General features: G+C 48.4%; 2 protein-coding genes across 2 annotated transcripts; one reads left to right on the top strand and one right to left on the bottom strand.

Moving 5' to 3' along the window:
- Positions 1-875: 875 nt before the first annotated feature.
- On the bottom strand, positions 876-5,500 carry cnga4 (cyclic nucleotide gated channel subunit alpha 4). Its single transcript, XM_068736647.1, has 7 exons — positions 5,088-5,500; positions 4,008-4,109; positions 3,797-3,903; positions 2,605-3,188; positions 2,157-2,402; positions 1,870-2,035; positions 876-1,675 (listed from the first exon to the last, which is right to left on the bottom strand). Exons 1-7 carry the CDS (start codon positions 5,237-5,239, stop codon positions 876-878), a joined length of 2,157 nt encoding a protein of 718 aa, XP_068592748.1. The 5' UTR covers positions 5,240-5,500.
- A 1,161-nt stretch (positions 5,501-6,661) lies between these two features.
- fhip1b (FHF complex subunit HOOK interacting protein 1B) lies at positions 6,662-20,775 on the top strand. The gene is made up of 12 exons (XM_068736646.1): positions 6,662-6,985; positions 10,084-10,578; positions 12,281-12,691; positions 13,087-13,317; positions 15,426-15,671; positions 15,943-16,110; positions 16,547-16,626; positions 16,814-16,983; positions 17,170-18,609; positions 18,747-18,925; positions 19,255-19,414; positions 19,732-20,775. Exons 2-12 carry the CDS (start codon positions 10,450-10,452, stop codon positions 20,034-20,036), a joined length of 3,519 nt encoding a protein of 1,172 aa, XP_068592747.1. The 5' UTR covers positions 6,662-6,985; positions 10,084-10,449; the 3' UTR covers positions 20,037-20,775.
- The last annotated feature ends 4,864 nt before the right edge of the window (positions 20,776-25,639 follow it).

Below are 25,639 nucleotides of genomic sequence, written 5' to 3' on the forward strand. Positions count from 1 at the left end.
CGACCTGGGCTGTTTATGACGCTGTTTACAGGTGTTTATCATGACAGCACGTTCATGTACAAGTATTAACTGTAGAATAACAATACTCACCATCACACTCTTTATGTATACAGCGCGTATGACAGGATTCAAACATGTCTGACTGCAATAAGGCCAGTCAAATGAGAACATTTAAGTAATATATATATCTTAAAATAATAAAATATAGAGCAATAATATGAGATACAAACAATAGCAATAAATCAGGCAAGACATGTTGGAAATAATTAGAAAGAATGTGTGATTTAAAGCCTCCGATCAGGTAAAAGTAGTCATAATACAACAGTGTCATATTATCATATATTCTATTACTGCAGGTTCCTTGTTTTGGTGGAGTGGTGGGACGAGCTGTTTGTCCACATTTGGATCACAGATTGGGTCAAAGAGAAACTATTGCAATGTTAACTATAATGAATTTGTATGCAACGTAATTAAGACAGAAGTCTTATAAATAACCCTGCAGGGAATATGGGTGACTTTAGTATTATTATGTCGTTGCACAGTGAGCGCTTATCCTGAAAATAATGTATAGCTGTAATATCCTATAAGGTCACTGTAATCTGATTACATTAATTCAGTAATTTTCAGAGAAAGTTTTCATGCTCCAAGATGGTCTAAAAGCGATAGTTCTTTAAATGAACATTTAAATCTACCGTGTAGTTTCAACAGTTGTGGGATACAATGCTGCCATCTAGGGGTACAAAGCTGTAATGCAGAAAGTGTCTCATTGAAATGTTTAGATTTTCAATATTTTTATTAAGATAAAACAAATACCAACTGAAAAAAAACAGGTTTTTGTAGTCACCATCTTTTTCGATTATTTAGTTTTTCATTCATTATTTGTTCTGCTCTTCATCTTTCTGTGAGTCTTCTTCAACCTTCTCTCTCCGCTCTTCAGGTTCTCTCTCTCCACTTTTCTCTTCTTTCTCATCTTCAAGGTCAATCTCAGCCCCATCTCCTTTCCCAGGTCTGTTGTCTCCGTTCTCTCCGCCTTTCTCTCCGTCATCTTCTCTTTTCTTTTCCCGATCCTCCGGGTCTTTCAGCCCACACTTATCTCCCCCCACCATCCTCTCCACGTCCTCTTTTGTACTGTTAGTGCTCTCTCCATCTCCCTCTTTGGTCACATCACCATCCTCTCCCCGTCCCTGTTTGTTCACCTTTGAATCCAAACCCTCATCTGCCTCCCCCTCTGCCTCTTCCCGCTCCCGTCCGACCTCCCCTCCCACCCCCTCACCTCTCCCTCTCCCCCTTTCTCTTTCTCCTTCCCCGTCTTCTGGCAGCCGGTGCTCCACGGCTGCCACCTCCCACTCCAGCTGCTCCACCCTGGCCTGCATCTTGCGGCTGCTTGACTCTAATTCTGACATAAGTCGAGCTAGTTTGGTTTGCAGGATTTCCAGTTTGCTCTCCAGTCTGCCTATCTTGGTTTCCACCTTCTCCGCCTCCCCCTCCTCTCGCTCCCTGCTCTCCTCCAACATGCCCATCTTGGTGAGGATCTGTCGGCCTTTCTCCTCCAGGTGACGTTTGGCTGCAGGGAACTCGGACAACACGTCCGTCAGGTCTTCTTTGGACAAGCTGAAGAGGTCAGAGTAGCCGATGCTGCGGATGTTGGCAGTGCGGCGATTGCCTGACTTGTTACCTAAAAGGAAACAAAAAGGAAACAAGTGGTGATTTCTTTTCAACTTTTCGTGAGAATTTATTTTCTTCAATAAAAACCAAGAATTATCTAAACTCTCTTCTGAGTGTATTGTTTTGTATTGTGCCAATAATTGTCCCATTCCCCCTCACTTGCATGAATTAATAAATGTGCAAAGCACTTGACAGTTGACTTACCTTTGATATTGAGGATACTAATTTCCCCGAAGAAATTTGATTCCGTCAGGACAGCAAACTCTGTGACCCCGTCATCTGCTACAACCGCAAGTTTTCCCTCTCTGATGATGTACATTTCGTGGCCCACGTCTCCTTTCCTGCAGACGTACTCTCCCGGACTGAACACCTGTGAGACAAAAGGTGTGAGAATCTTTACTCTTAATCCTTGAAACAATTCTTTTCTGGAAGCATTTGCGATGCATTCGATGAACCCGGGAGCAGCAGGTTCACCTTCTTTTCCCGCTGACCTGTGGCGTTAGTTTCAGCACCAGCTCCTCCAGCAGACTCTTCTCACAGCGCTGGAAGATGGTGACTTTGGAGAGCGTGGGCAGGTGGACGCTGACAGCGATCTCCGTCCTCAGGTGTACCGGCAGCTGCTCCAGGATTTCGTTCTCTCGCATGATCTTTTTGTTGATGTGAAGATGCTGGTACCAGCTGTCGATGCGCTGACGAAGCTCCTTGCTAATGTGATGGCTACGCAGGTAGGCCTTAACCTGATGGAGGGGAAAGAAGAGCCTCATCTTCCACACAACAAATGACTTCGAGCCAAAGAACGTGACTAAATATGACGCAATCTGCCATTCCTTTTCTTCTGTCATATCACATCTCTATGAACAGATTGAGCATTCTCATGCGATCCTCCAGCAACAGGACAACATTTTGCAGCACATTCTCACACCCAACTTATCAACTTACCAGCTCATGGTCGGGGAAGAAGACATTGTCCCGGTCCCGTAGGCTTGTGATGACATTGCCAACATTGCCAACGATCGATGCAAACACCAGCACGGCAATGAGCAGGTCTGCAATCATAAACAAGTACTCTTCTTCCCTTTTCGGCAGGGGGGTGTCTCCCACTGTGGTGAAAATCTGGGCCGAGAACCAGAAGCAGTAAAAGTACTGACGACGCATGGAGGCGAACGCCGGGTTGGTCATGTTGGGGTAAACCCAACGATCACTTCCGAAGCCGATGTAGCTGGACAACGCAAAGTAGAGACAGGCATTCCAGTGGATCAACACGAAGATGTAGATCATGAGCTTGGAGATGCGGAAGGTGTTGGGGTAGGAGGTTCTCGTCTCCATGCGATCCAGGGCCTCGTTGAGTCGTGGAATACGGACAAGTCGGTTGATCCTCACCAGCGGAGTTTGGATGCCAAAGACAAAGTAGAGGAAGTCGGTGGGCAGTAGGGAAACCAGGTCCCGTAAGAAACTTCTAGAGTGCAGGTAGCGCTTCCTCAGCTGCGTGACGTCCTTGATCAGGATGCCCTGATCCAAGTAACCTGGAGAGGGAAGAACAAGGTTTAACAAAGCCCAGAGGTCACTTCCTGCACTGCTACCAAGTCAAAGCGCAGGTTGTCACTACTTATTGAGATATTAAATCCATCTGACTTGAAAGAGTTGGTGGCCTTCTGCTGTCACATCATGAATGGGAGGAAGGGATGGAAAAGATTCCCAAATGTATGACTGGAGCATTCTCATCATCTTCAGACGGCTACAGAGTTGCTTACATACGATACCATTGTCCTTATTGCATTGTTTGCCATTGAAGCATATTGAATTGACTTACTGTGCATGGTCAATACAACACGATGTCCATTGATTGTTTTAAAAGTTACTATGAGGAACTTAAGTCTTCTGAGGGTTTAGGAAGTCCCTGTGGACAAAGGCGGTAGTGTTTGTTTGCCAGCATCAGAGCTCTGTGAGTTTCACAGTCTCACCTTTAACTCCCATGTAACACAAACGCAGCATTAACCCATTAAAGCTGTGATTAATTAAAAATGCTTTTTCAGTTCATTACAACTCGGCTGGAACTTGGTGTTCCTTTCATATTTCTTGTTTTGTAAGACTTCACAACAAACCAACACAAATAATAGTGAGGACTATTTACCTGTGTGGACAGTGATGACCATGTCAACCAAATACATGAGGTCTGCCAGATAGTCCAGTGTGAGCCACACAGGCAGGTAGCTCAACGCGATCGTAGTGAAGCATGTCCTGAGAAAACACAACCAACAAGACCACGGCTGTCACGCTGATGACGGGTTATACGCTGAGACGTGTGATTCATATTTGATATCCTCCACGCTCCACGTTTCTACCTCAAAATGATGATCACCCAGTTGTAGACGACGGGGAAGATCATGACCTGCAGCCAGACATAATAAAAGTGTTCTGCCGGATCAACCACCCACTCCTTCCAGCTGAGGGGGAAATGATGAGGAAGAGGAGAGGAGAGGCAGATGATTGTCACATAGAGATTGTGTTTTTGTTGTGGTTCTCATAATTACACCAACAATAAGATTAATCGTTCCAAAATCTGTCACAGCATGACTTCTAAAAGGGAGGAGCTATGAGAGCATAAACATAATGGTTCATGATACAGCTTGAGATTTGGGGCGTTTTTGCTTCCGTGACGGACTAGAGGAAAGAAAACATCCAAAATACACATTTAGGAGTTTTGATTTACTACTTTGACTATTTGCATCTGTAGATTTATCCTAAATTCACTATCAATAGATGACGCCTCATTTGCATATTTAAACATAACATTTCGGAAAACTCGTAATAATTGTGAAACAGGAATTTTGAACCTGGCTTTATCCAACATTCAGATTTCTGTTGTGAAAATACAATGCACATTAGCATATACTGAATTAGATAACACATCATTTGCATAATTAAACACACATTTCAGAAAACATGTAACACCATAGATACTCGTTGTATGACAGTTACCTGGGTTGTGATATATATTACTTTGTTTCCCTATTCACCTAAATACTAACATACACAGTATATTCTTTAAACATAATAGTACATGTTGATCATCTGTCTAATGGGATGAGCATGATTTTTACTTTGTATGAAGTGATTCTGAATGCTTTCATACATAACACGTCTTTATTTTTGTCCACACTGCCTTGTTTGTAAGGTTTGACACGTGATTAGGTAGATTATTTTTTAAATATCCTACAAATTATGATTCAAAACCAAGAATATACATTTGGTAAAAATGGCTTCTCCATTCATTCTCTCATCAAAGGGCTTGTTAAGGCAGTATACATCTATTTATTTATCTATCTTGTTAGTTCTTCACTAATTCAGAAGTCTGAATAAATGTCCTCACACTAATCTTAATAACCCATTAACTCCATGATTATGATCCATTCGTTCCTTACTTCACGTTCCACTTCAGGTCCAGATTGGTGTTGCGTTTCTCTTCATCCTTGACTCCATCTTCTCCTTCCTCGGACACTTTCTTCTTCCGTTGCCACCTGAGCAGTCTCTGCCATTGGTTTCCTCCAATACTGACATCGCCCGTTTTATCCATTCTCCGCAGTGTAGCCTCAGACCAGCACACTTTATTCTGGGAGCATGACCTTTGCTTTCGTTTCCTCCTTTCTCGTACGATGAATTAAACAACCGTGTTGACCTGCATCAGGCGGTGCGACGTGGTTCACCTAACAACAGACCAGGTGTTGAGGACCGAGGACCGCCTGGTGATGCAGGTCTCCATGGAAGAAAACCACAACAGATGTCACGCGTCCTCCGGGAATTCTTCCTTCCCCTAGAAAAGAGAGCGGTCTTCCTTTGACATCAGAGGCTGTTAGAGACGACAAACAACAGCGTAGAGCCCAACTGCAGGGAAGGAGTCACTGTCAACAAACACACAGTCCTCTACAGACACTGTGTGTTTGACGCTTCAATAAGGACAGTGAACGTTAGAAGAGACAATATTCTTTACATTCATTCATTCTTTAAATTAGTTTTTAATTCTGGATAATCTGGCCCAAACTAAATGTTTACAATAAATACAAAATGTTGAAGTTTAACATAAAATAATATAATATTTTAATAATGTAAAATATGTACGTTACATTTTTATCCTTTAAATTTAAAATATAAAGAAAAAAAAGCTAAATTGAAATTTAAAAACTTGGAAACATCGTTTAACTTTTAAAAGGTCATTTCACTCATGAAGTAAATCTCATTTTCAGGACGGAGTCGGCTCACTATGGGATGTCTTCTGGCTGTCGACGGGGAAACATAGCCAAGATGGATTATCTCAGTTTGGGTTTGATACAGTTCATCCCTGGTTTGGTTCAGTATTTGCCTGTTTTTTTACATTTGTAAAGCCACAACTCCTGCTGCTGTCATTCAATGGTGAAATGAAAAGGTTAAAACATGCACAGTTGCTGTGTTTTCTGTGTGTTATTCATCGTAATCAGCCAAGTTAAGTGAATTCTTTCGGGGGTCTGATTAATCACAGTACCGAGTTGTATTTGTTTGACCCATAGTGACTCTTCTGCGTTGATTTGGACCGGTCTCTCCTCTTATATCTGTCGCACTAACTTCATAACAGTCGGCTGTGACACCTAATGAAAATGCCCCTTCAAGTCAACGCATGATACGCGTATGGATCCAACATGATGAAGACGGTGCGCTGCGGTTGAAAGCAGGCTCTTGAGCATTTGCGTCGGGTGATGCTCGGTCACGTGTTGCCTACTGACGGCCTCAATGGAGCCGTCAGTACACAATGCACGTTTGTCAGTGTTAGCGTGGAACTGGGTCACAGATATCAACCTTTAATTGTGACACTTGAAACCCCTCCACACACACACACACACACACACACACACACACACACACACACACACACACACACACACACACGCGCGCGCGCGCGCGAGCAGGATGACACAGAGCTGCGTCGCTGTGGGTGTGAGTCACAAGTCGAGTGGGAGGAGTCAAAGTAAGATGGCTGCGGGGAAGGGACGAGTGTTTGAGAACTCATCGGACGGGCTGTTTGTCTGTCTCTAACAGGATGCCCGGCAGCCCGCCTGAAGGAGTGCTCTACGTGTTCGCTGCTCCGGATCAATGCGGTCCAGCTCGCCAGTTGTCTCCAGGTCACGTGCGCGCTGCTCACCCGTTCACTGCTCTGACATTGTGGAATTCATTAGCGGCTAGTCGTTAGCAACCCAGCGGCGCTAACTAACTAGCGCACCGGCTACGTTAGCAGGTATCCGTGGACGTTGGGACCTCGCAACAACTGTTGAGACTCCCTCAGAAACCACAGGTGAGTCGCTGTTTAACCAGCTCCTATTAAAGCGCGCCGGTGTTTCAAACCTGGCGGACTAAGCGCGTACGTGGTTGACATTTCTAAGCTAGCTAATTATCTGTGTTTTTCGCAGAAACGTTACCAACTAGCTCGCTACCTCGTCTCCGGTTGTTGTTTTCTCAGCGTAAAAGCCGCTCGGGTTGGCTCACATGAGATCGGGTGTAAAGAGACCAAAACACCGTTAAGATTACGGTTCAATCAACCGAGCGGTTTAAAGGCAAGGTCGTGTGATGTGATGGTGAGGTGCTGGTGAGGTGCGCCAACGTCCAAAGTCTGTCAGACACATGACCCCCCCCCCCCACCCCCCCATCACACTGCAGTGATCGCTGCTGACTCTGGACGAGCATCTAGTCACCTAGTCATCTAGTCACCTAGTCATATATTCACCTAGTCATCTAGTCACTTAGTCATCTAGTCAGCACTTCACCTAACACTTGATCCGAGGTCTTGATCATAGCTGCTCTCTGATTGAGTGTACAGTATTGTTCATATATTATATTATGAGATGCATTTCCTTAAGTTGAAGGTTTTTGGGGTGTTGAATACCAATCAATCCCTTTCTCTTGATTTTAACAGACGCTTTATCAGACTCCTGAACTGAACTCAAGGGCCTCTTACTGACTTCCTTTCTTCTTCTTCAGATCTTTGAAATGCATCTCAAGTCGTTCATACGCATGGTGAAGAGTTGTGAATAATGTAGCTAATATTAGAGCTGAAACAATAAGTCAATCTGCAACAAGTGTGACCTTTTTTTAAATATAAGTAACAATGACTAAACGTAGCTGACTTCAGCTTCACCGAGGTGAATGTTTGCTGGATTTATTAAAACATGTTGGCAGAGTTCAGACTTTGGAAACGTTGGTGAACTATCAGTTTAGTGTGAGTTGAGCTCTGTTCTCTTTCACGTGGTTAAAGTCACTGACTTTAGACTTTGAAGGCTGAAGTCTCTCTGAATCCGGCTGTGATTTGTGCCACATCAGCAGAAGGATTCACTGTGTTTCTTTCTCGGTGAAGCTGCTCGTCGCAGTGAGAGGTGGAGGTTAGGAGAGGACACGTTTGTTGGCACAAGAGATCAGGAAACAGGCGACAGGAAATGAGTGATGTGCGTTGCAGGTAGCACATAGGTAGTGACGCTTTGTGGCGTTTGTGTTTCAGATCCGCTTTGCCACCGACTTTAAAGAAAGATGTGCTCGTCTGCTCACAGCTCGCTGCCTCTCCCTGCTGCTAAACACAGAGGTGACCCGTCAAAATAAGAGTAAAGCAACGGACTGAACGTGAGCATGGTGAAGGACGGGACTTGCAGAGAGCTCTGCTTGTTCTCACTGTTGTGCACATCTGGACCTGGACAAGTCCTGCAGAAAGCAGGTGTGTCCGTGTGTCCGCTGTAGGAAGTGACAGAAACTTTGGAAGCAAACGTGAACGTCTGAGAGCGTTTGTTTGCTGTTAGACGTGGTGGTGTGAGGATTCAACAGTCAAGTGGAGCTGTGTCGTGGCTAACCTTTGACAAACTCCCTTAATGATGGCAGCCTTCTTTTAGCTGGACTTTGTCCTCATTTTATGGGTGTCTTTTATGGTGCTCTCTCTGTGTGCGACATGAAAATAAAATGCATATTTCGATCGTTTTGTCCCGAAGTCTGTCAGATTGCTGTAGATGAAATAATTCCCCCGTCATGTATCGGGGTCATTTGTCCGATTTAAAGAAGTGTTTTCTCTGAGGTCCATCATTAACTCTGCCTCGCCTGGTCAATCATCAGAAGTTCCATACGTTACATTCACCTGTTGGCCCGTTCAGCTGCTGTGTAATAAAGCCCAGAAGGAAACACATGGTCCTTTACTGATTTAGGGGGGTCATGAGATCTGGTGCTTGTGTCTGACCTAAGTCCAAGTCACGTGACTTCAGTCCACATTACGTGACCATGAATAGAAAGAGGAAATCTTTACTTTGTTAATAGTGTTAAACTCACTGGTCTATTGTTTTAGTCAAACAGATTCCACAGAAGCAGCTCTCAGCACCACGAACCAATGCTTGTGACTTCATCTTTGAGCAGCGTGTAGTTCAGGGAAATCTCACCTTCATCGTGCTCGTGTCTCTTGATGTTCATCGTCTCTTTAGTCTCCGATAGGCCTGCTGGCCTCAGATGTTGGGCATCAAAGCCTCTCCTGCAGCATAATCCACATCTCCTCTGTTGACCCATCTGTTCAGCTCCTTCCAAATAATCCTCTCTCCACTTCACCAGATACTCTACTGACGGCAGATAGTTCTGGAGCTTTTAGGACGTGGCGGCGGAAGCGGTGTATTAAGTGACATTATGGGATAAACCACAAAGTGTTCTTCATCTGGGTTGAGAGTGTTTGATACTCTGAAGTTATTATTATGTTCCATCGTCCCGTAGCTCAGAAACAAGCAGCATTGGTTGGATCCTCGTGAGGACACACTTAGCATACCTCTCTCATATTCTGAAGCTGGAGCACAGACTGGGCCTCCGGTGCTGAGCATGAAGCTGGAGCACAGACCGGGCCTCCGGTGCTGAGCATGAAGCTGGAGCACAGACCGGGCCTCCGGTGCTGAGCATGAAGCTGGAGCACAGACCGGGCCTCCGGTGCTGAGCATGAAGCTGGAGCACAGACCGGGCCTCCGGTGCTGAGCATGAAGCTGGAGCACAGACCGGGCCTCCGGTGCTGAGCATGAAGCTGGATGTAGCCTTTCCCCGGTACCGACACAGTGTAGAGGCTGACTCATGTGTTTGTTTTAGGAAAACACAGAAACAATACAGACGAATGTCATCGACTTTAAACTCACTGGAATCAGACAAAACATTCCCATCTGGTTATTATTATGATGATGATGATGATGATGATTTCTGTCTATAGAGAAGCTCCCTGGTATGTTCTTGAGTAAATGTTTCTACAATGTGTACGTACAGTATAGAGATTATGAATGTAGATACAGTAGAAACAAACAGAATGTGTGATGTGTGAGCTTTCACAGGTCTGGTGTGTTGTGAGTGTGTTGTGTGTTGTGAGTGTGTTGTGATGCGTCCTGTGGTTGTTCACAGCGCAGAGGAGCCGTCCTGACTGGCTATGGGGGGGTGTTGGCTCCAGACCGGATGACAGGGTCTACAGGGCGGACGGGGTCACACAGAGCCTGAAGCAGCAGCGGTGGTGGGCTCTTCCTGGATGTACTCTGACTGGCAGTGACAGCGCGTTTTGCAGCAGACCTCCTCCCCCTTCCTCCTCCTCCTCCTCCTCCTCCTCTCTGTGTGGATATACTTTCCCTCCCCTCCCCCTTTCTCCCTCTCTCCTCCCCAACATCTTTTCCTTTTTTTCTCCCCCCTCTCGATTTTTTTTCCTCTTCTCTTCCGAGCTCCTCTCGTCGTCGAGTCTCTCGTGACGTCTGACTCCGCCTGTCGCCGGGCGCCAGCATGAGCTGGCTGAGCAGGTTGAACCCGCGGGGTCCCGGGAGTCGGACCGGCCGGAGCTCCGCCCCCTCCGGCCCCTGCACCGCCGACCCGGAGACCTGCCTCATGGTGTTTGAGAACCACTGGAGACAGGTGAGACGACATAAAATCACATGTGTTTTGAGGAATTTCTTTATCGATCTTTCATTCACACACACACACATACACACACACACACACACACACACACACACACTTTAGACTCATCGTATCTGAGGTTATGGCAGAGAAACATCCATGAATGCAGTCACCAGTGATGCTGGTCTGTATGCATGGGAGCATTGTCATCAGGAACTAGGAACAGCCAGTTAGCAAACGTTTAAAGCTGGTTTAGTTTGAGGGGAGTGTGTCTCAACGTAGACTGTATTCCTTTGTAGAACAGTTTATTCTATTTAATATCAAAACAGTGTGAAATGTGACAACCCCAAAAGTCAAGGTTCGTTTCCTCGTTGAACAGTCCAAAGATATTCACTTTGAAACGCAGGACGTCCTTAAGTCTGAGAACACGTTGACGTTGTCGTAGCTTGACTTCATTTCCTGTTAATAGATAAAGGTTTACTCTCATGTATTCATTCACAGTGGTTGAGAAACATTTGCATGTTTGTTGTTGTGAAGCAGATATGAAGTAGATGATAGAGAGACCTTCGTCAGAGTGAATGATTGTCTCTCCTGACAGCGAGTGTTCACACCTTCAGCCGCTCCACTTCAACAACATGACTGGCTCGTGTCCAATCACCGGCTGGATGATTTATGGGTCACAGGGCCGGGCCACTGAGGCAGTATCAGACTTCTGAAGCTGCTACTTATTGGTTTCTTATGGGGGGGGGGGGGGGGGGGGGGGGGGTGTACTCTCTCCAGACCAGACTCTTTGCGTTCCGCCTCATTAATGAGCTGAAGCAGAAAGCCGTGTCAGAAGAAGCAGACGGCGGTCTCAAGAGGTGGATTATCTGCAGCTGAATTGCCACATGAAGAACTCCTGCATGTCTCCACACGACTCGTAGTGCTGCACCCAGCATGCACTGCTTTTGGGGGAAACTGGCGCACCCTGTGATTGTATTGAAACCTCCGTCCTCCGTGTTGTCACAGTTTGTAGGTGGATAGAGGCGTTCATCTCATACTCATGTTCCATGAACGTGGATGTGAGATGATGATATAAAGAGACTGGAGTGGTTTTACAAACACAGACGTCTGTTGTGCAACATTCACCACTCTGCTTCTGAGCTGCTCTCAGATCTGCTCTCAGATCTGCAATGTCACCGCCGCTGCAGTCACGCCCACCGCTGGACCTGTCGACAAATGTTGCGAAACGTTTATTGTTTTGACACATAAATATATAATTTTGATACATTTTATCCTAAAACAATAGAACTGTGTTGCCTGTAGAGGCTGCTAATAACTGAACCGGGAAACACTTCGGTTCAAGTCCTGTTGTTGTTAACATGATGCTCCACGTTGCCTTATGGGAATATTAGCAGGAAGTGGAGTACAAGCTGTACTCTAAGCACTACATGGAGTATTGATTTCAGCCTCAGACACTCGAGTAGCACGGCAGACAGTAAACACAGCTGCTGTCACAACAACACGAGACGGAGAGACTGAAGCAGCTAGATGGAATCCAGACATTCCTAATGTCATTAATAATTACACCTCCGCTTTGACACGTCCTGATGTTCAGATTGATCAACATAACCAGTTTGAATTGAAATGCCTGTTGCGGTGTCACTCTTGTTACTTTTGAACTCGAAGCATAATTCATGAGTTGAGCGTCGCTCTGAAGTGCTGCTCCTGCGTTCAGGTGTCGTGGGTGCTGGAGCAGCAGGAGCCCTCGTCCTCCAGCGACGACCTGACGGCGGTGAGGAATCACACCGACCAGATGCTGTGTCTGCTGGCGGAGGAGCGGCCCGCCGAGAGCCCCGAGGGCGGCGCCGGCGGCGGCGTCGCGCCCATGGGCCCCATACTGGAGCTGGTGGTCACCGAGAACATCCTGGAGCGCCTGGTCCAGTGGCACCTCCGCCGCGGCCTGGACCCCGACAGCCAGGGGGCGCTGCTCAAGCTGTTCGAGATGCTCATCGGCCAGTCGCAGCAGCCGCTGCTGCAGCACACGGCCGTCCTCCACCCGCTGCTGAGGCTGCTGGGAGCGTGCGCCGACCCAGATCTGGGTTGTCCTCCGGCCCTGGAGAACAGCCTGGTGCTGCTGCTCAACCAGGTACGTTCAGTCTGCACACGTCTCCAACGTGCATGTAGATACCTTCAACCCACAGCAGGAGGTGTTTGTTGTTCTGGATCAATGAGCAGGATGTAACCTGAAGGTGAGAACAGGCTTTCAGATTGAGACCAGGTTCCCCACATTTGACGGTTTTGGTCAACATTAGTAGTAGTAGACCATGGAAGGTTCTACCACAGGAAGCTTACCTGCTAATTCTGCTGCAATATGCATGCAAAAGGCAAAAGGAAATGTCGTTAAATTTGGATGAAATGGTGAATTTCATGTGAGCTCTGCACTAAACCTCATGAAGTGAATTATAGAATCGTTCTCACGAGGTTTGAACCCTGTCGTGTATTTGAGACCACTCCATATGAGACCGTGTTAATCCCCACCAGGTCTGCGTGTCCATGGCCCGGCAGCCGGTGGTTCTGGAGATGTTGTTCCGGGCGGCACCGGCCCAGCAGGGCTCCACCAACCTGCTCATCTTCTCCCTCCTCGTGCCGTTCATCCACCGGGACGGAGCCATCGGACAGCAAGCCCGCGACGCGCTGCTGCTGGTCATGGCGGCCTCCGCCAGCAACGAGTCCGTGGCCCGGTACATCGCCGAGAACTCCTACTTCTGCCCGGTGAGCCCGTGAGAACTGTGTTGAGGACAGCGTTGTGTTTTAGACGTTTAGAGAGGATGCGGCTACGCATACGGAGGGTGCTGCATTTAGACCCGTGTCTGTGCGTCGGTTGCGACTCTAACTTTGCATCAACTTGTCATTCTTTCTCAGCATGTAAGAGATTATTCCAGAGAGGTTATGATCACAGACTGAGAGGAACGTCCGTCACACCTCTAGGGAATGTCTGTCGCCTAAAGGAGTCACTGTGACCTCAGTTAACTCGCTTCGTTTTGGCCATAACTCAACAATCAACAATTTCACACAAATGTATGACAGAATCAAATGATTTTGACCGACATGGATGTAAAGTGCTACACTAATACACTGATTAAAGGATAATCCCAACATCCCACGGCCACAGAAGATGACAATAAGGTTTCGGTTGTTGTTCACCTTATTTCCAACCTGGTTTTAGTATTTTGGCATTTTTTCAAAGCCAGTAAAATAAATTGTCATGACTCCATGTTCAAGCATTAAATATCTTTTTCATCTGATAATAAGTCAATGTAGGGCAGAGATCCGATCTTTTGGGACTGACGGTTTGTTAACGCCCTCGATGTTCTTCAGTTTCACCACCGTTCAGATCTCAATAATCATTCCACTCCATGTCCTGCCGTCACAGACGTGTTTCATTCCCTCTTCACCTCAGCTGACTGAGCAGTCGTCCACATTTCTGTGCATAATATCAAACTGGGCTCTATTATTTACAGAAAAGGCTCATCTGTATGACACACATGAGTGTGAGCTGCTCCTCAATGATGTGATGGTTGAGGACAGCTTATGATGGAGACCCAGGCTCGCTTTCAAGAAAGAGAGAGGGTGTGTGTGTGTGTGTGTGTGTGTGTGTGTGTGTGTGTGTGTGTGTGTGTGTGTGTGTGTGTGTGTGTGTGTGTGTGTGTGTGTGTGTGTGTGTGTGTGTGTGTGTGTGTGTGTGTGTGAGAGAGAGATATGCATCAGTGATGGTGTGTGATAATGGAAGGAGAAGGACGTGACTTTGCACTCTTTGGGCCGTTAACCCTGATCTACATCTCATCCGCTCTCAGAAGCTTCCTGCAGAGCGCTGACTGACTAACCTCCTGACGACGGTCACACCGCTGAACGCTGCTGCTGCTCTCATCAACAGTCTGAACCAACTCTTGATTCATTTGTGATCACTTTGATGGATGAACTCTTACTTCTAGATGGAAACCTTTCGCTGTGTTTTGACACAGATTTTGCAGTCTGTAAATGATCAACAACAGAAGACTGGACCTGTGTTGTTGTTGTAGTTTCTACAAGCCGCCACTAGGTGCTACTAAAGAGCCATGTCTGGCTCATTGCACTTTAACAATGTCTTTCTACTCAATAAGGCTGCGCTGACCTGCTGGAGTGTGACGGTGACTCTCTGGTCACAGCTTACAGTGTCCAGAGCGTCTGCACGCCGTTATCGTCTCCTCTGCCTGTTTACTCTGGCCTCAAAGAGCCGACTCGGCTATTTTCTGCACTGCGCTCCTTCCAGCAGCTTCAGTCTGACCTACTTACAGGCTGGAAGGACCAGCGGAGGTGGCACCGAGGACCCGAACGCTCCTCTCCCTGTCTTAACCGCTCCACATCTCTGCATCGTGTGTTTCACTGGCGCAGCAGGCAGAAAACACAGTGTGGTGGAGGTCATCAATGTCATCAATGTCATCAGCTGTTGTCAAAACACTTGAGTTACATGAGGGCTTTAAACTGTGTCTTTACGTACTGAGACCGCAGTAGGTTAGCGAGCCGGTGTGCTTATCGCTGGGTCATTAGCGGTGTAATGAAAACACAGTGTTTCAGCCAAGATACGAGAGAACCTGCCAAGTGTTATGTAACCTACATCAACATCAACATCAACAGAGCGTCTCTGGGACTGAAACCTGTTAGACCCGTAACCTGCCGATTATGTTCTTTTGATTCATCATTTGGTTGAGAAAATGTCAGAATTGGCAGCGATTACTCATCACAAAAGCCCAATGTGACATCTTGAGATTCTCTGTCAGACCAACAGTCCAGCACCTTGTCCCCCCCGTCCCGTCTGAAGCCCGTCTCTCGTCTCCTCTCAGGTGTTGGCGACGGGCCTCAGCGCCCTCTACTCCTCCCTGCCCAGGAAGATCGAGGTCCGCGGGGACGACTGGCACGCCCTGCGGCGGGAGGACTGGATGGGCGTGTCGTCGCTCGTGCTGTTCATGAACTCGCTGGAGTTCTGCAACGCCGTGGTGCAGGTCGCTCACCCGCTGGTCCGATCCCAGCTCCTGGACTACCTCCACAACGGCTTCCTGGTGCCCGTCATGGGCCCCGCGCTGCATAAGGTAGGGAGAAGGACATTATTATTATTATTATTATTATTATTATTATTATTATTATTATTATTATTACTTTATCGTGTAGTTGAAGTGAATCAGCAGGAGAACATTGTAGGACCTTGTTTGTTTGCTGGACTTTCCTCAACAGATGAGTCAAAGCAAAAAAAATAATAATGTCTACATTTTTGAGAGAATCTCAATCACCGCCTTCATCTTGTTCACATTCATGACCTCCTTTGCGGTTCTGATGCAGCATTGTTTGCGTGTGTTTTTGTAGTCGTCGGTGGACGAGATGATCGCCAGCACCGCCTACCTGGACCTGTTCCTGCGCAGCGTGTCGGAGACGTCCCTCCTCAAAACCTTCCTGCGCTTCATCCTGCTGCATCGCCACGACAACGACACCATCCTGGATACGCTGCTCACACGCATCAGCAGCAATTCACGGGTATAAATATATAAATATATAAATATATGTGTGTGATGGAGCCTCGAGGCCCTCGTGTGAACTCGGTTGTGCGGGCGGTGCGTGGGCTGAGAGCGAGCATTGATTGAAAGCGTCTCCGGCAGAATGCAGAAGTATCTGGTTCTGCAGAACAATCGCGGAGAGTAAATGTCATCCAGTCTGCTTCATCCGGCGGCTCTCGCATCGCACGTTGTTTGCGGTCGGTAAAAGAACACGATGCTAAATTTTGTTTTTGTGGAGGTCGACAATGGAAGCGAGACAGAAATAGAGCTGCGGTAGTTTTGTCCGTCACTCGCATGAACACATTTTGATCCTGCGGTACCGTTCGTGTTACCGGACCGCACCTGGAGAAGTGAAGCGTGTCACACATGTACCAGTTCGGACCGTTTTCCCACTGCTCTCCTCGTGTGTGTTGCAGCTCTGCATGGTGTCGCTGAGCCTCTTCAGGACGCTCCTGTCCCTGAACTGTGAAGACGTCATGCTGCAGCTCGTCCTCAGGTGCGTCTGCACGTCTCGGCACGTCTTCACAAGCGCTGAGTTTGCTCATTTAAGTGAGCAAATTGAATTAAGAGTCTTGATTAACGTGTTGTCCGCTCAACTGTCAGCAGCGAGACAGAACGGCCGACGTGGCCGAGGAGAGAGAGAACGTGGTATGGTAATATTTACCTGTGGTTTGTCTCCCCAGGTATCTCCTGCCCTGTACCCACGTCATGCTGAGTCAGCGCCGCGCCATCAGGGAGACGGATCTGTACGGGAAGTCGGCCGACAAGTTCCTGTCGCTGATCCCAGAGTGCTGCCGGCTGAACGCGGCGTCCTCCGCTGAGCGGGACGACGACGGTGCATTCTGGGGCAAAGGTGAGCAACGGACGCTTTGGACCGACGACGGACACGTCGGACACTATTACTTCATAAATGGAAGTAATTCAAAAGCATATTAAACATATTTAAGTGCATGTTTGTTTGTGATATCAAATCGAAATCGAGTGTGTTAAGTTTAGTTTTTTCTTACGCCTGACTTGATATGTTTTCATCCTACTGTAGTGAACAGTCCCAGCACAGAGTCCCCAGCACCACCCAGACCCAGCACCCCATCCCGCTTGGCCTTCTTCATCCGCCAACAGAGCAGCGGAGGTGGACCGGGAGGCGGGGGTCCCTCCACTCCCACCAGCACGGAGCCGCCGCAGTCGGGCGCCTCCTCCTCGTCCCGCCCCCTGTCCCCCGACAGCCCGATGCACCAGCAGCAGGCCAACGCGGAGTGCCTGGACTGGGACTCGGGTTACCTGGAGTACCTCAAGGACTCCCATCGGGGCATCGAGGTTTGCTCCTGGGCCTGCCGCGACTGGTCGGCCCCCTACGACGGGGAAAACCCCTCGCCGAGCGCGGGCCCCACGCCCCCGCCTCCCCCCGCCTCCAACCCGGCCATGGCTATGTTCCCCGAGCACTTCTCTCTCCAGCAGGGAGGAAGCGGCGGCGGCGGCGGCGGCGGGACCCCTCCGGACCAGCAGAGGGCGGCCGTCGTGGCCGCCGCGCGGTCCGAGTGGAGCAGCTCGGAGCGGGACAGCGGCGAGTGGGACGTTACCATCGGCAAAAACAACTGCATCAGCCTCACGCCGCGCTCCAAGAAGCGCAGCCTGCAGAGGGAGGAGGTCCTGCCGAAGCCTCTGCCTCGTCTCGTCCCCCCCTCCTCCACCTCGTCTTCGTCCTCAGCCACCCCCGTATCGACCGCCCACGCCGCCTCGTCCCCGGCGCCTCACAACCCCACCTCTGCCGTCACCGTTAGCTACCAGGCCATGTATAACGGAACGACGACGGGGCCGGGGGACGGGTGCTCAGACAACCGGGACCGAGGACTGGAGGTGAAGAAAGTGAAGAGGGACTTGGGGGAGCAGCCGTATTTGGATGAAAACGCCAATCAGAATGGGTCCCTCGTCACCTGCTCCTCGCAAAGCTGCGCCGCTCTGCCGCCGTCCGTTTTTAACGACAGCGAAATGAGCGACGCCAAATCGCCTCCCCCCAATCAGATTTCCTCGCAAAGCCCCGTCGCCCAGCCGCCGTCTGACGCCAAACCGCAGGCCGGCGACGCCTCCAACCCGCGCCTCTCGTCCTCCGATCCTCCAGAAGCCAACCAGACGCAGCAGTCCGTGGAGAGTCTCATCCGGGAGCTGCTGGAGCAGGCGCCGGGAGAGCCGCAGCACCCCGGAGACTCCAACGGCCAGGGCATCAGCATCGAGGCCTTCACGCAGGAGCTGAGGGAGCTGGAGGACCGGGTGAGGGAGCGCGGCAGAGCGGCCTGCCAGCAGGAGGAAACCGCCAGAGAGGGCCGGTCGTCCGAGCGGCGGCAGCAGCAGCAGGAGGAGGAACAGCAGCTGTCCTCGGTACCGGAGACGAAGCCGGCGGGCGACACGAAGGGAGACGGACCCGTGGTGGGCCTCTGCAGTCCTGCCAGACCGCTGAACCAGCCCGCGTCTCAGCCGTACACAGGTGAGACGCACGTCAGTGGTGGCTTTGTTAAAAGTGCGATGACTATATTGGTTTTATTTTTATTTAAACTGAACTTGGTATTCTCAGTAACGCCGTCCACCGCCCATAGTTTGTTCTAAAGCTGTGTTCCTGTGCAGGTCCGTTCATGGTGGTCCTGTTCGCCAAGCTGGAGAACATGCTCCAGAACTCGCTGTACGTCAACATCCTGCTCACGGGCATCGTGGCCCAGCTGGCCTGCTATCCTCAGCCCCTCCTGCGCTCCTTCCTGCTCAACACCAACATGGTCTTCCAGCCCAGCGTCAAGTCGCTGATCCAGGTATGCAAAGACCGGCGACACGTTGACCCAGGAGTTCTGTCTCTGTGAGCTTAAAGTGCTTTACTGCTCGCCACAGACCGGGGAGAGCAGTTTGTGCGTTTCTGCTTGAACCGGTGACAGCTTTTAGTCTCCTGTTCGTGGGCAGAGTTGTCTACTTCCTGCCCACCTCACTTCTGTGCCAGCTCGCGTTCCAGAAGCATCAGGCCCACCGTGCATTCACGTAGACGTTATTCTATTTCTGTCCATATTCAGAGGTGCTGTAAACGGATGACTAATACTGTAGTTGCTGACCAAGTAATCGACAAACAAGTCCCTCGACTCCCCTCTAGGTTCTAGGTTCTGTGAAGAACCGCATCGAGGCGTTCGCAGCCTCTCATGAGGACTTCCCCGCCATGCTGAAGAAAGCCCAGCAGTACCTGGTGGCCCGAGGCAAAGTGGACTGGACCGACTCGCCCGCTGTCCCGACCCTGCGGCGCTCCGATTCATTAGGTGAGCGTGGAAGAGGGAGAAGCTGCATTTACACATAGTCTCTCTCTGTCTCTCTGTCTCTCTCTGTCTCTCTCTCTCTGTCTCTCTCTCTCTCTCTGTCTCTCTCTGTCTCTCTGTCTGTCTGTCTCTCTCTTTCTGTCTGTCTGTCTCTGTCTGTCTCTCTGTCTGTCTGTCTGTTTCTCTCTGTCTCTCTCTGTCTCTCTGTCTCTCTCTTCCAGAGCTTTCAGTCGTCTTTGAGCGCTCTGTAGAAACCCGGTAAGTGGACCTCGGGTTCAGATTCTCTTCCTCGCTCACTCGATTCCTCTCTCTCGTTCCAGTGAAGAGTCGTAAGCCGTCCCTCGGGGACCTGATCCTGCGGCACACCAACAGCCCGACCCGGGCCCGGCACGCCGCCCAGCTGGCCCTCGCCCACGTACGGGACGGCGGCCAATCGCTGCACAGCGCTCTGTTCAAGGGCAGCGGGGGGGCCTCCGGCCTGGAGAAGCAAGCGGAGGCGCTGCGGGTGAAGAACGCCGTCTACTGCGCCGTCATCTTCTGCGAGTTCCTCAAGGAGCTGGCCGCCCTGGCTCAAGAGCACGCCGTCACTCTGCCCTTCCCCCGCAGCCGGGAGGCCGAGGAATAGACGGGGGAGACTCCTCCAATCCGGCTCTCAGCCGACCTCTTCTGTCTTTGACTGTAAAAAGAACAACACAAGGAGTCCGGTAGGACGAACCGGAGCACCGAGACGTTTCTTTTTGTACCAAAATCATTATAGGAGACCTGTAGGACTGGAAGAATGTCCCCTCATCTGTAAACTTCTACGACATTGTGCATATCTTGTATTATATTTACATTCTATACATTGAGATTTAGGAGCTTTGTACATAAACGTTACCGCGTCACACGCCGAAGCCACACGCCAACGAAGTAGGTGCACACACCGGTGCTAGTCTCTCTCGCCGGTGCTAGTCTCTCTCGCCGGTGCTAGTCTCTCTCGCCGGTGCTAGTCTCTCACATGCCGGTGCTAGTCTCTCTCACCGGTGCTAGTCTCTCTCGCCGGTGCTAGTCTCTCTCACCGGTGCTAGTCTCTCTCGCCGGTGCTAGTCTCTCACATACCGGTGCTAGTCTCTCTCGCCGGTGCTAGTCTCTCACATGCCGGTGCTAGTCTCTCCGTGGTTTTAGTTGAAAAACGGTGCTTTTTTTCTTCGTCCTCAACGAAAAATTGGAACGAAGCGGCAAACCTAGTTTAGTCAGGAAGAAGCTATCTGAAGCGTAGACGCGTCAATCGACCTTAAAGCGATCCGATAGAGCCGGTAAGTGATCCTAGGAGCATCTCAAGCTTTTATTCTGAAAACTGGAACACACAGGTGGGGGGGGGGGGGGGGGGGGTGTTGCTCTCCTGTCAATCAGCACAGCCAACACAAGAGTACTGGAAGCTTTGGGTAATGAAATCCATTTTTTATTTCTTTTTTAAGTATTTTGTTTGTGTTTTGCACCATTTTCTAGACATATCAGCGTTGCGTGTCGTCTGCTGGGATTATTTGAACTCCTCCCCCAAACCCAGAGGGTGACGTCATCCGGCCGTCAGGGAGCCGTTCACCTGTTGCCATAAAGGAGCCGAGGGATTTTGAAAAGTCGTCCCTTTCTGTGTGTCATTGAGTCTTTCTATGTTATTGTATGAAGACCTGACGGTCGAGAAGGGAAGGTTTCTTTTTCTTTTTCTAGAAGCATGATTTCCGTTTACTTTGAACTGACCTTTGAACTAAGCTCACGAGGCCTTCATGGACCTGTCTGTAGAACGGGTCCTCAGTTCTTTATTTAGCTTCCAAATATCGTCTCTTTTGGACGAGACGGGCCAAACCGAACACGCAAACCGTTCCCTCCTGGAACTCAGCATGCTGCTATCGTTTTTATCGTTTTGTGTTTTAACACTAATGCCCATTTTTAGGTACCAAGTATAGATGTGAGGATGTGAGGATGTGAGGATGTGCCAGTGTTGTGATCGCCATTGATCGGTGTGTTTGTGTGTCTGAGGATGAATGAGCTTCTCATCCACACAGTGTTTAAAGGAGAATTCTCTTTCCATTCATTTCATTCTTTTCCTTCTGAGGCTCTGGATTGTTGCGTGTCGGTAGTTTGTTTTGTCAGACGGTAACTCTTGATCTTACAGGTCTGTTTGTTTCTTTATGATTTTCATAAAGCGATTAAGAAATGGAGGGCTGGTGAAGTGAAGCGTCGTCTGTATGATCCATATAACTGCCTGTCTTCATCTGTGAGACTGAACATCGGGTCTTTTTGATACCGGTTCATCTGGACACGTGGTCGTCTCCCAGCTCGCCGTCGTGAACGTCCTCCTCCGGTCACTCTTCTATGGACTTTTTCTAGACGCGTTTCATAACACCCCGAGGTCCTAGTGCCGTCGGTCATTATGAACCCGGCCTGGATTCATGCAGAGACTTTCTGCATGAATCCAGGCCTGGTTCAGAATCAGATGGTGTCGGTGAGTCTTCTTTGTGCGATAGAGCCGAGCACTAAAGGCTGACTGGACTGATTCAGACGATTCCTTTTGAAATCGGTCCGTTTAGTGTTGAGGGAGAATGCCGTGTTTGACGACATCACATGAGGGACTCTGACCCGGTCTGTCTGGACTCTGACCTGGTCTGTCTGTCGTTGAAATCATCTTGATATATCATTTAATATGCAGCGTTCTCCATCGATACTAAACCATTTAAGAGTAACTCTTTGTCACAAACATGTGGAATAGGGTTAAAGGGTTAAAGGTTCTCCTTAATGTTTAGCGGTTAGTGAGTCGTCCCGGTGTCGTCCCGGTGTCGTCCCGGTGACTGAATGTTGCCGCCCTCCGTCTGTTCGTCTGGTCTGGTCGATGTCTCCTCAGAAGGCCAGAGGGTCTCACTCCTCACCAGGCTCCTCTGCTTTCACTCAAGCTGTGTTTTTTGAACTATTTTTACAATCGGTTCTGTTGGAGGTTCTGTTGGTAGTTTCTTAGCGCCGTCGTTTCCTCGGTTCAGTCGTTCAGTCGCGATGTGACGGATCAGTTTCGGTCAGTCGTGTAGTTCTGAGACACCAAAGACCATCTCCACATCATCTCCATCCACCGTCTGTTTCATAACCTGTAACCATCCAGATTCACAGAACACTTTTTTAGAAGTGCTTTCGAGTAAGAACCCACAAAGACGGAGAGACGCTCTGATCAAAGTAACCCTTTGATGCGAGCATGAAGCTGTCCTCACAGCTCGATGGTGTGTTTTCAACACAGCTGCTCAGGAACCCGTCGACAGTCATTGTTCAGCGCTTACTGCTCCTTCTTCTTCAGCATGTACTCCTCTTTCATCTTGAAGAACGTGACGTGAGGTTGTTAAAGGGACTGAGCTGGTTCTAGAGCAGCGCTGGTCTGAGGAGTCACAGTGGAGAACCAACAGGAGTGAGGAGAACACGTGATGGAGCATCGAGCTTCATGGACGCTGTTTGTCACACTCCACATGAAAGGAAGTGAGTTGAATCCAAGTCTTTAAAGGGACATTTGGGAGAGTTATTATTATTGTTATTATTATTATTATTATTTAAATATGCAGCAGCTACACACAGAAAGCTCTTTAGTTGCAGTTCCTTTGATGACCACCAGAAACATCTCACTGTAATGAAGCGACAGCAGAAACCAAGTGAACGAACCGTCTTAAAGGGACAGTGTGTGGCGTTTACGGGTTTACGTTTCAGCTGGAAGCAATCTGCAGCCTCACCACTAGATGCCGCCAAATCTGCACACTGCCCCTTTAATGAGAAGCAATCATTAACCGGTTAAAGTCCTTACAGTGAGGAGTCTCAGCTCGGCTCACAGACTGATGTTGTGTTGACTGACAGAATGGTGGTGAGTGATAAACCCAAAGCCAAGCTTCATAAAATGTGTGTTTGTCATTGTGCGGTCCGTGTTTCAGACGGACAGACGTGAACACAGATGGCGATCGGTGAGCGGTTCTTGATTCACTGCTCGTCATGTTCAGTCTTTTTGTTGTAACGTTGGGTTCCTCTGAAGGGACTTTCACAGCTGTTTTCTTAACGCGTTTGAAGATGATTTCTCGAGTTTTGACTTTGTGCTTCATCACGGGATGTACCGAGTCCTGTCACTTGTTTCTCTCCCCTGTGATCTATGCAAACGCTCTGGTGACCCGGCTGAGGCTGAAACACGACGTGGACGGATGTGACGTGTAAATACTGTAAAAAAAAAAACCAGAGGAAGCAGTGGGTCTAAAGTGATGAAGATGTATGTGAAGAAGCCAACAGGAAAGAATGAAAGTCATGCTCAAAATAATGTAATGATGAATGTTGTCAGAAATATTTTTCTATATTTTGAAATCATTAGAAAAAAACCCACAAAGGACAAAAATATGAAAGTGGGCAAAAAGCTGTCAGAAGAACACTACAAAGGGAATGTTTCTATTAATTTATAAATTCTTTGCCTAGCAATATCTCAGTGTCCCGGTGTCCTTTCTGTGTCTCGTTGTTCCTGCTTTGATCTCAGCTCCACTGAGCTCCACTGAGCTCCTCCCACTGAGGAACGTCCACTCAAGAGACAGAGTGTGGACTCAACCAAATTCAACCGGTTCAGAGCCCTAAACCGTAGAACCTTCCAGTATTCACATTGTGTGTAGTAGAAGTATTTGATGATGAAGCAAACACCAGCAGGGACTGCAGCTCACCCCACCAGGTGTCCCACATTATTAACCTGCTGCTCACTGGAGCCTCAAACCACGTCCTGGATTCAGAAGCCTGAGAGAGACCCTCAGAGTAGACCTGCTCCTCAAAACCAACGACACGATTCTGATGTTTGCAGGAGAGTCTTTGACTTCAGTCATGTAGTCGTCAAACGAAGCAATATAATATAATATAATATATTGTAATATAATATAATATACTCGAGCTGTGGTCTCACTAAAAGCTCGTAGGAGTTCTGGTTCCTCAAGCGGTTTGTTTTCAGTACCTCTGCTCCGCTCTGACTTCATCATTCGAGGCGTTCTCTGAGAACACAGCAGCAGGTCTACAGTGGACCTCGCGGTACACGGCTGGACTCTGAGGCGTACAGAGGGAACTGGAGACGGCTTGGCGGTCTCCTAGCAACAGCCAACAAGAGGGCGGGCCTGAGGATGAAGCAGTGAGGGAGCGACGAAGACGAGCGGAGCGAGAGGCCGAAGCAGCGCTGACTGCAGGTAAGACACAGCCGTGTGTTTATCTTCTACACAATCAGAACTGTGTGTTGATAAAGTTTGATTTGTTTGAGTTCTAGATGTTATTGATAGTTTTGAGTGAATTTCTTTTTCTTTTCTTTTTTTTACAAAAATGTAAGTTGTCCCTCCTGAGTCCTTCACAGATCAGTCCTGTTTTAAACAGGTGTTCTAATGACTCGTTTGCTCGCTGACCGGTTCCCTGCTGTGACCCAGTTGTCCCGCAGCGCTCGCAACATGAGCAGCCGACCCGCCTCATCTATAATGCAGTTTGGTAACGTGAGTCCGGCACAGGTCCTCAGAGACACCGGTCTCTCGTCTCTTTGTCTCTCCAGCACAAATAAACTCTCTCCTCAAAGTCCAGAGCAGAGTTGAGCTGTGAGGCCTCAGTGAAGGAGAACTAGAACGTTCTGGAGTATTGAGACTACAGTAACTCATCAGAAGAGTAGAACACGTTTCAGTAGTAATGTGTTCACCCTTAGAGAGTCCAGCTGTTCTATCATGAACGAATGAAATAGATTGTATATGATGGACGCTCACTTATGACCCATAAGTTGTTGTTATTGTTTTTGTTACAGATTTGGTGCTAAATTCAACAATTGTTTTTACCTTTTTAGAATTGATAAAAACAGTAAAAAAAATAACCCTTTAAAACACCACATAAAGACATAAAGACCTGGAGGAACACCTGCACAGAGTAGTGCTGTCCTTTGGAATCACATGGTTTTCACATTTGGACATTTTCTTCTAAGAATTCCCTTTTTCAGCGATTGGATGACGAGCACAAAACCTCCTGTTGTCAATATACAGTTGTGGTCAAAAGTTTACATACACTTGTAAAGAACATAATGTCATGGCTCTCTTGAGTTTCCAGTTATTTCTACAACTCTGATTTTTCTCTGATAGAGTGATTGGAACAGATACTTCTTTGTCACAAAAAACATTCATGAAGTTTGGTTCTTTCATGACTTTATTATGGGTTAACAGAAAAAGTGATCAAATCTGCTGG

The sequence above is a fragment of the Cebidichthys violaceus genome, unplaced genomic scaffold, assembly GCF_023349555.1.
Source record: "Cebidichthys violaceus isolate CVI_PGR_0920_01 unplaced genomic scaffold, fCebVio1.0.p SCAF_71, whole genome shotgun sequence".
Taxonomy (NCBI): Eukaryota; Metazoa; Chordata; class Actinopteri; order Perciformes; family Stichaeidae; genus Cebidichthys; species Cebidichthys violaceus.